The 15,673-nt window shown below is 40.7% G+C and overlaps 1 protein-coding gene across 2 annotated transcripts in view; it reads right to left on the bottom strand.

The window, feature by feature from the left end:
- Positions 1-3,399, bottom strand: part of met (MET proto-oncogene, receptor tyrosine kinase) — a 68,052-nt gene extending 64,653 nt beyond the window's left edge. For both annotated transcript variants that reach the window (XM_085283039.1, XM_085283040.1), the window contains exons 1-2: positions 3,110-3,399; positions 437-1,628 (exon numbers count right to left, since the gene is read on the bottom strand). In XM_085283039.1, coding sequence (XP_085139165.1) covers positions 437-1,627 — 1,191 coding nt within the window. In that variant the 5' untranslated portion in view covers position 1,628; positions 3,110-3,399. The remainder of the gene's footprint in view (positions 1-436; positions 1,629-3,109) is intronic.
- Between the last annotated feature and the right edge of the window lie 12,274 nt (positions 3,400-15,673).

Here is a 15,673-nt window from a genome sequence, read left to right as displayed (position 1 = left end):
TCTTAGGAAGACCAAATATTTGAAACAATACATGGACATTGCTTTGTTTTTTTAAATGGAGAAACGCTATGAAGTTATAAAAAGCAAGACAAACATTATTTCCAAATATTTTTTTCTATTTAAATGGGATTGTTCTTTTTTCCCCTCTAAGTCTACAACAGGGGTGGGGAACTCCAGACCTCAAGGGCTGGTGTCCTGCAGGTTTTAGATTTCACCCTGGGCCAACACACCTGAATCAAATGATTAGTTCATTACAAGGCCACTTGAGAACTTCATGACATGTTGAGGAGGTAATTTAGCCCTTTAAATAAGCTGTGTCGGATCAAGGACGCATCTAAAACCTGCAGGACACTGGCCTTGAGACCTGGCGTTCCCCTACCTCTGGTCTACAATGACTTTTACTGAACTGTAAGCCCCTCCCATTCCCAGATCTTACCCCATTGTAGCAGGAAATGTTGTCTAAACCAGTGAAGTGGTATGGCTCTATGGTGTTGCATGTTCCCATGTAGGTCTTGAACATGGCGTTGATATTTTTCAGGGCAATCACACAAACAGCTGAATTAGGTGTTGGGTCTTTAGAGTTTGGCTTTCCTTCGGCAAAGGCAGCAAACAGCACATCATCGTCCTCTTCCAACTTCATGAGCTTCTGGAATTCCGGGTCAATTCCTGCTTTAGTGACATAGGCTGCCTGCAAGATATTAAACACTTTCACATGTGTCCCAGAGCGCCGCCGTCGCTTGTTGGTGCTGATGCATTGAAGGGGCATTTCCACGTAGCGACGAATCACAGAGTCTGTGGAGCACATGCGGACTATGCGGGAGTGGTAGGCCTGAGAGTTCTTGCTCACCTGCTGCACGGTGAGGAAGTAGGTGAATGGTCCACTCTGGAAGGAGTAAACGTAGCGCAGGTAGTAATTTCCACGTAGAGATGGAATTAGGTCCATGTATGATCTGTTTGAGAAGAAAGTAAAACCATTTTGGCTTGTCTTCATTTTCCGCAGAGAAAGGGTATGGGGATGTTTTGCACTGCTTGAGATGTTTCTTCTGCCGGGAATTTCTGAGTTCCCAACAAAAAATTTGATGACATTGCTCTCCACATTCAGCACTTGGGAGCCCAAAGGGCTGACTACAACATCTGAGTCATCGGGTTGCCCGGTTTCTAGTTTCTTATTGTCGGCAAAGCAGTAGACTTCTTCATCTACACTTTTTCTCACGCCATCATCCACGACGTGACGGCGGCAAACACCGTTATCTGCTGAGCCACAGCTGTACAACCCCTTGTCGTAAACGTTCTCTGCTACTAAGGCAATGTTGTGGTTGTCTACTCTTCCACTGCTGCTTGCTCCGTTCAGCTTCTGGCCACAGGTCTCGTTGGCACGCAGCGGACCTGTGTGGTACTCCGACAGCTTTCTCAAGTTTGGGGCCAGGGCATATATTCGGTTTACAGCACCAACATAGATGACTCCATCCAGTATCACCATGTTCTGGATTGGGAATTCTGCAGTAAACGATGGGAGCTCATAGGTGACCGAGAGGTTGAGTTTGGTATCCTCTGATGATTTATCGCACTGGCCCTGCACGCTGGAGCGAACAGCCCACAGCAACATGATGGCATGAAGCAAATTCATCCTGTTCCAGAAATAAGAGACACGGGAAATGAATTATTAAAACATCGCTGCTATAACAACAAGCACTAAAGCATTCATCACATGCCTCTCTGAATAGGTGGCCTTAATTGTGTAGAGTGTGAACTTTTGGGAAAAAGCTCCAGTTTGTGCTGATTTGGAAGATTCAAATCCCTTATTTAGATTCACAAGTAGAACTCTGTCAGGGAGTAAAGTCAGGGTTTACTCACATCACCACAAGCAATTAATATAGTCATACTCAAGTCACTGGAGGCATTTTGGTGACACAAAACTTTGATATCAGTCCTCTTATCATGGACACTTGAACATCTGCCTTCACTGACCACTGGATGAACAAGCAACAAGACTTGGGCGAGCACTTCTGTTCTGCTCTGCTCTGCTCCCATGTGACCACAGCACAAAGCAAAGCAGTGAATCACCCTGAGAGGAGGCCATTCTACACGCTGAAGCAGGCACTGGCCTAAGTTTAGACAGCAAGTACCCAAGGGAGCAAAGATAAACTCAATTAAAACAAGAGAGGTGGGAGGGAGAAGGCAAGGGGCACCTTCCAGCAAAATGATAAATAACCCCACCAACTAAATGGTAATCCACTGGGAGGTTGTTGGGGGGGGCAACAGCAACACCAGAGGGAATTGGCAAAATGCGCATTTTCATGCTCCCGGTCTGGATGTGGCTTCATACACACAGACCCAGGCTGTAAACCAAAATAAGCCAATAACGTGCTGCACAGTTAGTTTGGGTTTTATATTCATGCCCACAGCTATGCGTAAGACCATTCAGAACCCCCCAGTGTGCGCTATCTGCCTGATTTATATCATGTCTGAACGGTACGAGCTCATTTGCTATTGTAGAGCAAGTCTGGGTGAGAAAACTCAGCTTTCAGATGCAACATATGTTTCACGGAGAAGATTTTCACACTGACAGCACTAACAGGTGCTTGAAGGCAGAAAACATGAAGCGGTACTCATACATGTCAAAAACGGAATAACACAGCAGGGTGACGATAGTGTGCCAAAGAAAATAAGCATTAAACAATGTAGGATTCTATTATAAAACATTCTCATCCCAGGACAGGGTCAAGAGAAGCAAAGACTTGCTTTTTATCTGTTATGAGTAATTGGGGGCACATTAGTGTGCACCTGCAGCAAACACAAAAAGATCACAACCTCTAAGCATGACTGTTTCTTTCTCTTTTTTTTCCCCAAAAGACAAAAGGCGAGGTGGAAAACAGTGAAAATGTTTTCAGTTTGTAAGGAAAGTGAGTCATGGCTAGAGGCTCAGAAAACACAAATGGGAAGTTGGTGAAATGGTGTGAGGGGCCAGAAAAAACATTTCCAAACAGGCTGCGATATACAGAGCAGGAGGAGAGGGTCAGGGTCCACGAATATACAGTATATCCAAAAAAAAAAGAAAAGAAAGAAAGAAAAAAATCCTGGAAACTAGCGGAGTTGGAAACAAACTTACCTGCTTTTCTGTTAGTGAGCAACAGTGCGGTACGTCTTGTTGATTCAAATCATATTCCGCTGGACAATCTCTCAAGACTGAGACTTTCTCAATAAATCCAGAGTGACCCGGGATTCTTCTTCTCGCTTCCCGGTGAAACAAATAAACCCCCTGCAAAGTTTTTTTCTTCCAATTTAGTTTTAAACCCTTCGGTTTTAGGCAAGCCCGTGGACCTGCTGTTGCTGAAACGCGTGGGACTAAACTCTGGCTGCATCCAGCAGAGAGACCCGCTCACATCTCAGTTCCTCTCGTGGTGCGCAATGCCCCGCCTCCTTTCCTCCACTGGAGCTCCGTGCGGCTCTTCAGGTGCTGCAGAAGCTAATCGGTCTATGACTATAAGGCAATGCAGACACCCATGTAAGAAGGAGCTGTTAAACTAAGCATTAACGACGTGTTCGAGCTGGGAATATCAAGCACTAATAAAATGTTATAATTGTGCATTATTATCTTGTGACTTCGAACAACCTACATTTGTTTAATTCCAGCTCTTTTGCACTAAAGCAATAGTACATTCTTTACTAGCCGATATATATATATATATATATAAATCTGTTTCCTTTTTACTTCTTAGGACTAAAAAAACGATACCAAACCAATTTAAAACTGCACACTTAGATTTTCTGATGCTGCATTGCTTGCCAGTAAAACAAAGAAAACGTGAACAAAACTCTTTCTAGAAGAAGAGTTCTTCTTTCAACTTCCACCTGACTCTCCTCCAGAAGCCCTCTGAGTCAGAGTGCCGGTCGTCGTGTTAAAACTCAGCCATGAATAATGAGCTAAGTTAAAATAAAGGCTAAACCTACTGTGTGTGTGTGTGTGTGTGTGTGTGTGTGTGTGTGTGTGTGTGTGTGTGTGTGTGTGTGTGTGTCAGCCAATGAATCACAGTGGGCAGCTCAAAAAATTCCTTTGTCCCACTTCCTGAAAGGAGGGCATTCGGACTGGAGACTGGAAAGCCTGAAAACAGAGAGTGTGTATGCAGAATTAATAGTTTGGAGTCTGCTGTGGATCTGCACAGGTGGTGGCTTTTTGCACTCACTGCACAGTGAGGCTTTAATGAAGCTAATAGATGGGGAAGAATGCATTGCAGTGGTGGAATTTGTGACATTTTCAGTGTTAAACTGGATTTACAGCTCTTTCAATGATGTCAGTTATGAAAAGTAACGTGACAGAGTAATAGTTCCCTTCCTCCTACTACTTTTCTCAGTTTTTAACAGTAAGCCTTCCTCCTTGATTTCCCAGAGGACAACATGGTTATCTCTGACAACACTAGAGAGCAATTAACCTGTTAATGTGCATCATTCATTGACTATTGTCAAAGGAGGAAAAACTCATAAAGCAACAAAATCCTAAATACCATATACATGACACAGTTCTAAAAAGAGCTCAAAGTTAAAACTGAGAACACTGATTATACAAGTAGAGCATAATAAATGGACAGCGCAACTTTTGATGCTTCAAAGCTTTAGGTTGACAGTTTCTGTTTTTATTTTCTGGTGAGCTATTTCATGCACTAACATAATGAAGCTAGAAATCACAGCAAGATTTATGTGCAATTAGGATCAAGTTTCAGTTCAGCTCAGCTGTTTTAGTACCTTCTGTTGTGCATGAGAAGATAGAAAGGTTTTAGTCTCACATGCAAGACTGTATTTCATACACTCCTTGGCTTGCTGTAGCCAATGTTTGATGGAGCAACTGTGTTTTGCCATACCTCGGGGCATTTCTGATGCGCTTGGCAAGGGGTGTGTCCGACACAGGGCGTGTGCATTTGTGTGAGTGTATACCCCTGGGGTGTGTCTGTGTGGCTCCTGTGGTGGTGAACTCTGTTTTGGCTCATGTTCTTGTCGTGCTGGGTAGCAGTAGAAGACGATGATGGAAAAGCTTGGTCTGGTGGTGAACCATGGTCACACACAGAGTTTGGAAACCTCAGTGTATGACGTGCACTGCAGGAATGATCTGCATCTGCACCCACAGCACCTGCAACACAACAACTAAGTTCTATTTTCTGTTCATGTGGTCCAGGCTGCACTTTGGCTGAGATCAAAACGTGAAAGTGAAGAGAAAAACTGACCCTTTTGCTGGTTTAAAGGAGTGTGGAGAAAAAACTGTTTCTGTCTTCATGTCTTGACAGGTCTCCAGTGCACAAAGCTGTACTTATTGCGAAATGTCAGTGGTACACCTCTGTAAGTGTGGAAGAATTAGAGCCAATTCCACAGCCATGGTTACAAACTCTGATGGAAAACCTTGAAAAAACTATTTTGGTGTTAGACCAGCAAATCTGAGCCTTTTTCAACAAGGGCTGCATGCAATGTTTGCAATGTGCAATGTTTGGACGTCAACATACGATATGGGAGAAAAAATTCTGCAGGGCTAAAGTCGAGTAAAAAAAAGAACATATTTTTTTGTTTGCCAATTTTGATTGCACTGAACCATTTAAAATCTATTTCATCTATTTCAATCTATTTCAGTCAGTGTATCTGACTTATTATGACGCCATCTGCTGTTACTTGAAGCAAACAGGCGTCTTTTCTTAAAGCATGAAGTGACCGCACTGCCAGAATAATTTACAAGCTACTGAATGGAAACTAAAGGGAATAATCTCATAGGCAAAAGTGAGAGACTACCAGGGAGGTGGATCATTCTTCTTCACCCAAATATAGTTCAGTGGAGGTTATTTATCACCTGCACAGTCAATAAAATCCCTGGTTCAGCGCTGATCAGGACAGTAAACTCTGATTGATGCTGTTGACCCATCAAAGGTCCCGGCTGTTTCATTCTCCAGATGGAATGTTTACCTCTCGGAGTTCTTTACCTCATGGAGAAGAGCTATGATTAAGAGTGTGCCGCTTTGATCACTCAGTTGATCAGCGGGATCATTCATAAAAGAACGCAACAGAACAGTTCATTACAGGTTAAATGAACACAGGGCATAATTCTTAGTTCAGCATGTTGATGCCTGAAAAAAAAACACTACAGTGGAATTTGTCTTGCTTCTGTTCTTAAAAATTTCCCATCTTGTCACCCTATTTGTCTATATGTACTTACATTAATGCATTGTATGGCTAATTATGATCAGCTTCAATAGAAAACCCTGCACAGTGCTATAAAGGTTCCTCCAGAATATCAATCTAACGCACATAAATCTTACATATGTTACATACACAGCATATTACAATAATATCATTGCACCATGATCCTAAGCAATATGGCACATGGATTTTTTTTCAGTCTGCAGAAAATAAATAAGCAGACTGCTTTAAAAGATGCCAGGAAAACAAGTTATTTTAAAGTGGTTAATTATCACCCTCATACTTTAAAGTGTGTTTTTTTGTTCATCAAATCCAGTTACTATTAGAAAGAGAAGATATTGCACAGTATTGCTTTTAACACTCTGTTTTCTTCTACAAACACTGGTCTTGCTCATTGTTAGTCATATTGTTTCCTGTCTAAAATGAACCTTTAGTCACCTTTTGGTTACAGTGCTTCCTCACCAGCTATCAAACCCCAGCGCTGGAGGTCCAGACTCCAGATTTTCATATACAGAGAGAGACAGATCAGGCCGCTCATCTTCCACTACCCGTGTCTCAGATATAAGGGCTGTTAATGAAAAAGGAAATCAAAAGATTAAAATCTCACACATCATAGGAAATGGTTCTCGCAACAGATGGGCAGGACTGCCAGTCAATAAGCCGCGTTCTATGTCTGTATCTGCCAATCTGACTTACCATGGATGGAGTCAGAACACAGCTCATATCCACACACACTAAAGGCCATCAGTGCAGGTAAGAAAATAATGAAGGAAAAGAAAATAAGCGTGTCCAACGTCTTCAAAATTTAAACCACGTAGTTCATCAATTTTTCTACTGTGTACAAAACAAACAAAAAACTTTGTTGATTTAAAATGTTTGCATCCTTAAGACATGCTCAGATTTAAGTGTATCTGGAAACAACCAAGAATGACTTAAAATATACAAATGCAACATTTTATATCCCTTCAGTATGATATCTGCTACGTCTATAAATGATTACAAAAAACCCTCTTTCTCTGTTTAAGTAGTTTGACTCTACTTTTAAATTCTCATTCTCCTTATTCTTTTTTGCAAGTAGTTTCTACAATACAATCGAATTAGATTGCAAAATTCCTCTGCTTGCAAGATTCTCTGTTTTCATCTCCATTTCTGCTGTGTCACCCTCTTCTTAAACAGTTTATAGAATGATTCGAGAGCTCTTACTCTCCCACCCTGGTTGTTTATGTGTGGAAGCTTTGACTAAAACAAACCACACTTAAGAGCACGTGAAAGTGCAGCAGAGATTCTGGGCTTCATGCTGAATGTCTATTTGCTTTGTTCGGTTTTTTTTTTCCAGTTTTTTTTTCAAAGACATATTAATTTGACAGCTAAAATGTGCAAACTTTAGTGATAATTAATTTGGTAGACTGCTTTACATGATTCTACACCCAGCTTATCTTTGTGCTTTAGTGCCTGAATGAACAAAAAATACTTAATACAAATTCTTAGATGAGGACCGTGCACACTTTTGACAGTTTTTAAGATAACAATAACAATAGGGTTTGTTTCTGTTTGCAATACAGCCTTCTGCTTTACAAATGGGATAATATATTTATATTATCCAGCACACAATTTGTCATTCTTCTTGCACTATAATATATAATCCTGATATATAGTGTAGATTACCTAAAACTGCCTAAAATGACTTCATATGTTTTTCATGGGTAAGTGCTCAATATTCAGTTTGTGAAAGCTCTACAGTGCATGGTAAGAATTATTGTATTGATAAAACGAACAAATAAATGCTCGCATAAATGATTTGTGGAGTTCCCTAAGGTTCAATGTTAGGCCTGGTATTATTTTCTTTATGTTCGCTTTTGGTGAAATCACACTCAAACGCTTGCTTTTCATTTCAGTGCAGATGATATCCAGTTGCATCTCAATCCCAATAATACCTCTGACCACTCGTACATTTTTCCATTATTTTTTTTAAATCTTTGAATATCACATTAGCAAGCTATGTTCTTTTTTTATCGTGTATATTTTCATTTGTGTTTTAAAGAGGCTGAAGTTGTCCCATATGTATTTGTCTCATCACAACTGGTACATGTTACTCAGTAGTTACCCTACAGATATAAGTAAGCACAGAATTAGACCCAGTTAAAAAAGACTAGAGGACTATAGCTTCAGCGTCAGATCCATTAAATGTAAAACTCAGACTTTTTTTTTAATTGAATGATTACTGTTTTTCTTTTTTAAAATTGTATCTCCTTGCTTCGTCCTCACCTTCACAACATTGGCTATATAAGCTCCTGTACCAGTAGTTGTTAGTATACAGTAACTGTTCAAGATATATCAAGACCAGTTCCAAGGATACCGCGTTTTCTCAGTATTTGATTGACAGGTAATTACTGAGAAGTACAAAAATAACAAAGAAGAAGCTATGCATGGCATAAACGAAGATGCCCTGGATTCACCTTGTAAGCTTTAGTGGATCAAGTTATGTTTTCTTAAGAGCTATGCTCAGAGGTCTAAGTGACGTATCGTTTCAAATAGTGCAGTCACTGACTTCTAGAGACCAGGTGTGCTGGAGAGAGGAACATCTGTAACAAGCTTTTGTGGTTGAGTGGGAGGTTCTCTGCCAGCCTTTTTCTTGCTTGATGTCATAGCTTTATCAGTTTCAGCATTCACTGCAGCAACAGCTGACAGAGCATCAGGCCAACAAACAACTCAAATTCCTCCTGTGAAAAAAATCATGTGTTTTTCCCCTTTGTGTGTGTGTGAAGTTTTGTTTTCATTCAAGAATGGCTACAAAGGAACTTCTGTAAACTCACTGACCATTGCAAAATTAGGAGGCTCGAGGGAATATGTTCTCTACAGGGCAATAAAGGGGATCAAATAGAGCATGCCATTAAAATACAGTATGAGTGTCTCGTTTTTCTAACATATGGGGCTCAGAAACCATCAGAGATGCTGCAGCGACTGTCACACATATAAAAACGACGTTGATCAAATTGAGTGATATTTTATTAAATTAAAACTCATCTTTAAAAAAACAAAACAAACCAGATTTTTGTCTTTTAGTTAGACAAATTTGACATGACACCCTACAGGCAATCAGCCTGAGAGCTCGTGTGTGAGGTTGGGGCAAACCAGGACAGTAGCAGCTTCCCTGAGGACTTGTTTGCTGAACACACACGAGGAGAGAACACGGACGATGGTGTTTACGATTTGACCTGATTTATAAAAACCCTCTGAAATTTGTTTCAGCTCCAGATGTCTGTTAACAGACCAGGACAGCAATGAAATCTCCTAGACAAATGTACGTTCAGTCACAGTATCCACTGGTGGTTTTGGGCCAGCAGTGACATTCTGCAAGAGATATTATGTATTCTAGGGGGAAAAGCTAAAAATGTTTGGTAGAAAAGTGCAAGAAAAGAAGACTTTAAAGAAATTATAAATCCTAGAGCAATATAGACTTCCTACAAATAATAGAGTTAAAATAAATTATTAAGACTAGTTTCTGAATTGTCTTGAGTGCTTTTCATTTCTGTCAGCTTTGTCTTCAGTGGATTTGAAGTCTTTTGTGTTTTGTTACTCGTCCCGAAAGCACTATATAAATAAATGTCACTTATTTGCTAGTATTAAAGGTATTAAAGGAGAATGCAAAGCAAACAACTCTTCTTTGTATGTTTATTTCAGTATAAATCCCTAAAGGTGTAGCACTTTTGCAGCCAAGAGTCTTAAAAGATTCAATGTAAACAAGTGTAGAGATCAAAATATCATCTTCAGAGAAGCTGAATGTCTCTCTCTTGATATATCCAACAAATCACAGAATCACCAATGACTTTATGCTGTGATAGGAAACAGCTGTTGACTCTCCAGCCCTCCAGGTGGTTTACTTCACCTGGTCTCCACCTCTCAACTGACAAACACTTGTGATGGTGGTTAGTCATTCTGACCTGAGGAGAAGAGAGGAGACTGAACCTCATGTCTAAGTCATGTCTGATACCTCATTCATTTACAGCTTACTGACAGCTGTTCATTTTTTTTCTGCTGCAGTTCTCACTTTGAAAAAAAGTTTATGTATGCTTAGCCAGTAATGACCTAATTCAAGTGGGAAAATGCATCAGGCAATAGCTAGAGGCCACTCTCATAATAATACAGATACATACATAGAATGTTGTAAATATAAGTGAAAAGATTGGTACCTCAGTTCTTAACACATGTGTGAAAGCCACTTATAGACAATTGATAGACTGATTGCAGTTTTTCTGTCTTGTATTGTCTCCGTTACATATTTTTTGCAATGGATGGTTCATGGTTTTAGGCAGTATGGTAGTGCAAAATTTAGCACTGTCACTATACAGCAACAAGGTTCCTCTTTGAACTTTCTAGTCAACTTGGGCCTTTCGTGTGGAATTTGTATGTTATGTGCCTAAGTGGGAAGTCTGACCTCCTTAAACAGTTTGAGGACATATTTGTTAAACAATTAGTCATTTTCCCTCCTTGGTGTCATGTGCCTTGTTAGTGTTACAAGATCTCAGGTGTGAATGGGGACCACGTGTGTTAAATTTGGTTTTATTGCTCTCACATTCAAACTTGCTCAGTGTCATAGAGGCTGTCTTTAGAAAATAGATGTATTAGTGCTGCTAGCATTGCTTCAGAGGTTGAAGGGGTGGGGCGGTCAGCCTGTCAGTGCTCAGACCATACACTGCACAATGCATCACTGCATGCATTGGTCTGCATGGCTGTAGTCCCAGAAGGAAGCCTTTTCTAAAGATAATGCACAAGAAAGAGAAACAAGGCAAAAAACGTTTGCTGAAGACAAGCAGACTAAGGACATAGATTACTGTTGTCTGATGAGACCAAGATAAACTTATTTAGTTTCAGGTGGTGGGAACCAGGTGAATGGTCATGGTAGTGCTGCATGAGTGCTGCCGGCACTGGGGAGCTACAGTTCATTGAGGAAACCATGAACCTCGGGATGTAATTTTACATACTGACGTAAAGCATGATCTCCTCCCTTCGGAAACTAGGCTGCAGAGCAGTATTTAAACATGATAATGACCCCAAACAAACCCCTGAGATGACCACTGCCTTGCTCAATAAACTGAGGGTAAAGGGTCTTGACTGGCCAAGCATGTCTCCTTAAACCCTGTTGAGCATCAATTGGGGATGAGGGGAGGGAGACACGACAAAAGACACACGATACAGTGCAATATTTGCAAATCTCATAAATCCATGTTTTATTGACAGCTGAATATAGAATATAAATATTTAAACTGAGAATATCTACCACTTTAAGAGAAACATTGGCACACTTTGAATTTGATGGAACCAACATGTCTCAAAATAACTGGGGCAAAAAAATTATATTTTGTAATTATTTAACACTTTATGTTAATTGTAATACAAAGTGCAATAATAGATCAGGATAAAAAAAAAATCATGAAACTAACTTCAGAAAAACCGAAAGTAAAATAAAGGCCATACAAAAAAGACAAGTCCAACAACATCATTATTAAGTCCTGTTAAGGTTGAAGACACTATAAAGGTGCAGAGCGTTTCCTGTTTGATTGTCTACATTGCGAATATGCAGTTCTCTGTGTTTTCCACTAGAGGAGGCTGTTGCATTTTAAAAGCTGAGTGATGCTCCTCACAAAGTGAGTGGAGAGACATCAACTTACATGTAAAACCAAACCGTTCAAAATCATCCTCACAAGAACTTTAAATTAATTTTACACTTTTGAATTGGCATATACTCAAATGATGCATTGGGCAGGAAAAAAAAGGAAAAAGCATATAGGATGTATGACCACGTACAGTGGGGCAAAAAAGTATTTAGTCAGCCACCGATTGTGCAAGTTCCCCCACCTAAAATGATGACAGAGGTCAGTAATTTGCACCAGAGGTACACTTCAACTGTGAGAGACAGAATGTGAAAAAAAAAATCCATGAAACCACATGGTAGGATTTGTAAAGAATTTATTCGTAAATTAGGGTGGAAAATAAGTATTTGGTCAATAACAAAAATACAACTCAATACTTTGTAACATAACCTTTGTTGGCAATAACAGAGGTCAAACGTTTACTATAGGTCTTTACCAGGTTTGCACACACAGTAGCTGGTATTTTGGCCCATTCCTCCATGCAGATCTTCTCGAGAGCAGTGATGTTTTGGGGCTGTCGCCGAGCAACACGGACTTTCAACTCCCGCCACAGATTTTCTATGGGGTTGAGGTCTGGAGACTGGCTAGGCCACTCCAGGACTTTCAAATGCTTCTTACGGAGCCACTCCTTTGCTGCCCGGGCAGTGTGTTTTGGATCATTGTCATGTTGGAAGACCCAGCCTCGTTTCATCTTCAAAGTTCTCACTGATGGAAGGAGGTTTTGGCTCAAAATCTCACGATACATGGCCCCATTCATTCTGTCCTTAACACGGATCAGTCGTCCTGTCCCCTTGGCAGAAAAACAGCCCCATAGCATGATGTTTCCACCCCCATGCTTCACAGTAGGTATGGTGTTCTTGGGATGCAACTCAGTATTCTTCTTCCTCCAAACACGACGAGTTGAGTTTATACCAAAAAGTTCTACTTTGGTTTCATCTGACCACATGACATTCTCCCAATCCTCTGCTGTATCATCCATGTGCTCTCTGGCAAACTTCAGACGGGCCTGGACATGCACTGGCTTCAGCAGCGGAACACGTCTGGCACTGCGGGATTTGATTCCCTGCCGTTGTAGTGTGTTACTGATGGTGACCTTTGTTACTTTGGTCCCAGCTCTCTGCAGGTCATTCACCAGGTCCCCCCGTGTGGTTCTGGGATCTTTGCTCACCGTTCTCATGATCATTTTGACCCCACGGGATGAGATCTTGCGTGGAGCCCCAGATCGAGGGGGATTATCAGTGGTCTTGTATGTCTTCCATTTTCTGATGATTGCTCCCACAGTTGATTTTTTCACACCAAGCTGCTTGCCTATTGTAGATTCACTCTTCCCAGTCTGGTGCAGGGCTACAATACTTTTCCTGGTATCCTTTGAAAGCTCTTTGGTCTTGGCCATGGCGGCGTTTGGAGTCTGACTGTTTGAGGCTGTGGACAGGTGTCTTTTATACAGATGATGAGTTCAAACAGGTGCCATTCATACAGGTAACGAGTGGGGGACAGAAAAGCTTCTTACAGAAGACGTTACAGGTCTGTGAGAGCCAGAGATTTTCCTTGTTTGAGGTGACCAAATACTTATTTTCCACCCTGATTTACGAATAAATTCTTTACAAATCCTACCATGTGAATTCATGGATTTTTTTTTTCACATTCTGTCTCTCACAGTTGAAGTGTACCTCTGGTGCAAATTACTGACCTCTGTCATCATTTTAGGTGGGGGAACTTGTACAATCGGTGGCTGACTAAATACTTTTTTGCCCCACTGTATATGGGGGTCCATCTTAACCTCAGGCACAGACAATGCAAGAATCAGCCAATATACCTGTTCAATTAAATATTGATGTTTCAACAGATTTAAGCATGTTACCTATAAATCATTTAAATTATATGTACATATGTCAAAGATATTCAGAAAACATGCTTTTGCATTTTAGGGTTTTGAATGTAATTTCTTCTACCTAGAGAGTAAATCTTAAATGTAAATGAAATTGAGATTCACAGGAAGTTTAAAATGCAAATTACCTGCTACAGTTAATTTAACACTTTTTCACCAAACACATCAGAGATAAACTTGTTGTTGCTGCACAGAGATGCACTGGGCTTGTGCTGGGGGACAATGCCCCAGTCTCTGTGTTCTACCATCCTCTCCCTGCCATGATGATGTACTGTTAGACAATTGTAAATTTGTAGACTAAACTTAAAATATATTTATATTATTTTTCTGTTTTTTTGGGGTACCACGGTGGTTAGCACTGTTGCCGCACAGCAAGAAGGTCCTGAGTTAAATTCCACCATCAGGCCGGGGTCTTTCTGTGTGGAGTTTGCATGTTCTCCCCGTGTTTGCGTGGGTTCTCTCCGGGTACTCCGGCTTCCTCCCACCGTCCAAAGACATGCAGTTTGTGGGGATAGGTTAATTGGATAATCCAAATTGCCACTAGGTGTGAATGTGCGAGTGAATGTGAATGTGAATGGTTGTCTGTCCCTGTGTGTTGGCCCTGCGACAGACTGGCGACCTGTCCAGGGTGTACCCCGCCTCTCACCCTATGACAGCTGGGATTGGCTCCAGCGCCCCCCGCGACCCTGAAAAGGATAAGCGGTAGCGAATGGATGTTTTTTGGGGTTTTTCTTTTTTTTTGGTTTGTAGCTTTTTAACAATCTCTGTGTGGCTAAATAATGTAATGATTTGCATGTTTACCTAACAAGTGAAGGACAAGGCACGACTCTACTGGGGTTCATGAAGGGGATCTAGCTTTCTCCATAACTCTAATATGATAACCTAATACTTTTTCTGTCAGTGTTATTCAAGACATTAATGTACATCCAGCTTGGAACATGATTTAGCTTAGGTCTTAGGTCTGTTAGGTCTTAGGTCTGTCAATAGGACAGTGGCCCTGTGCCCAAAAAAAAGGCCCACAAAGAAACGGCTTCCAAGTTTGGTGTGGAAAAACCTGACAGAGTGAAAGATGAAAACCCCTGACCTAACTCCATCCAGCATCTCTGGGGCTTATTTCTCCAGTGTTGTGGCTGAATCCCTGCAGCTGAGTTCTAAGATGTGCTGGAAGTAGAAAACAGGCTTTAAAAGCAGCAGATTCATGGCATGTAATGTTTGTTTGTTTGCCCACATACTTTTGTGATGCAATATTATAGAGCTGTTAGCAGCATTAAGCAGCTCATCAGTGATTCCTTTTTTTAATATTAATTTCATGTTTAAAAATAACTTAAAACATATTAAAACAATGAACCACTGTTAAGTTAACATGACTTCATTCCTCAGATGTAACTGCTGAACAATACTGTTTAAAGTGTGAATCCAGGTCTGCCTCGGGCAGCATAATTATGTGCTTGCTTACTGTAAATTAACTTGAATACATTTAAGAGAGTGGACTCAAGTCTCACGAGCTTTGCTCAACACTTTATTTGTTTTCCAAGTAACCATGGAAATGGTGTGCCAGGCTCTTGGAGAAAAACAGCTTATGGGCAACACTGGAGGCATTAGACCTTATTTACAGAGACAGAGATACAAATAAATACTAGAGAGGGTTTGCAGGGCACTGCTGCTGGAAATGATTTTTCTGTTCCGCTCTCACTCCAGCTTCATTCTTACTGTATGTATTTTTTTTCCACAAAAGTAATCCCAGCTGGCTGGTTTCTGCACTGCACATCAATGAAACCAGTCACCGAGTATCTACTGTGAATCATTACACAATTAGATTTGCTATGACTCAATATCACAAGTATAAAAGAACAAGCAGCCCACTGTTAGGTTCTGACTTTCATGGGGAAGCACATGCTAGTGATCACTTTATCCATGCTTGTAAAACTGTAGGTAATAAAACATAAACAAATGCACAACG

Source organism: Mchenga conophoros, linkage group LG7 (assembly GCF_057382185.1).
Source record: "Mchenga conophoros isolate Kocher_MC1m ecotype Shallow Benthic linkage group LG7, M_conophoros_male_GT1.1, whole genome shotgun sequence".
Taxonomy (NCBI): Eukaryota; Metazoa; Chordata; class Actinopteri; order Cichliformes; family Cichlidae; genus Mchenga; species Mchenga conophoros.
The sequence above is the reverse complement of the archived record's forward strand: the minus strand, read 5'-3'. Positions and strand labels throughout refer to the sequence as shown.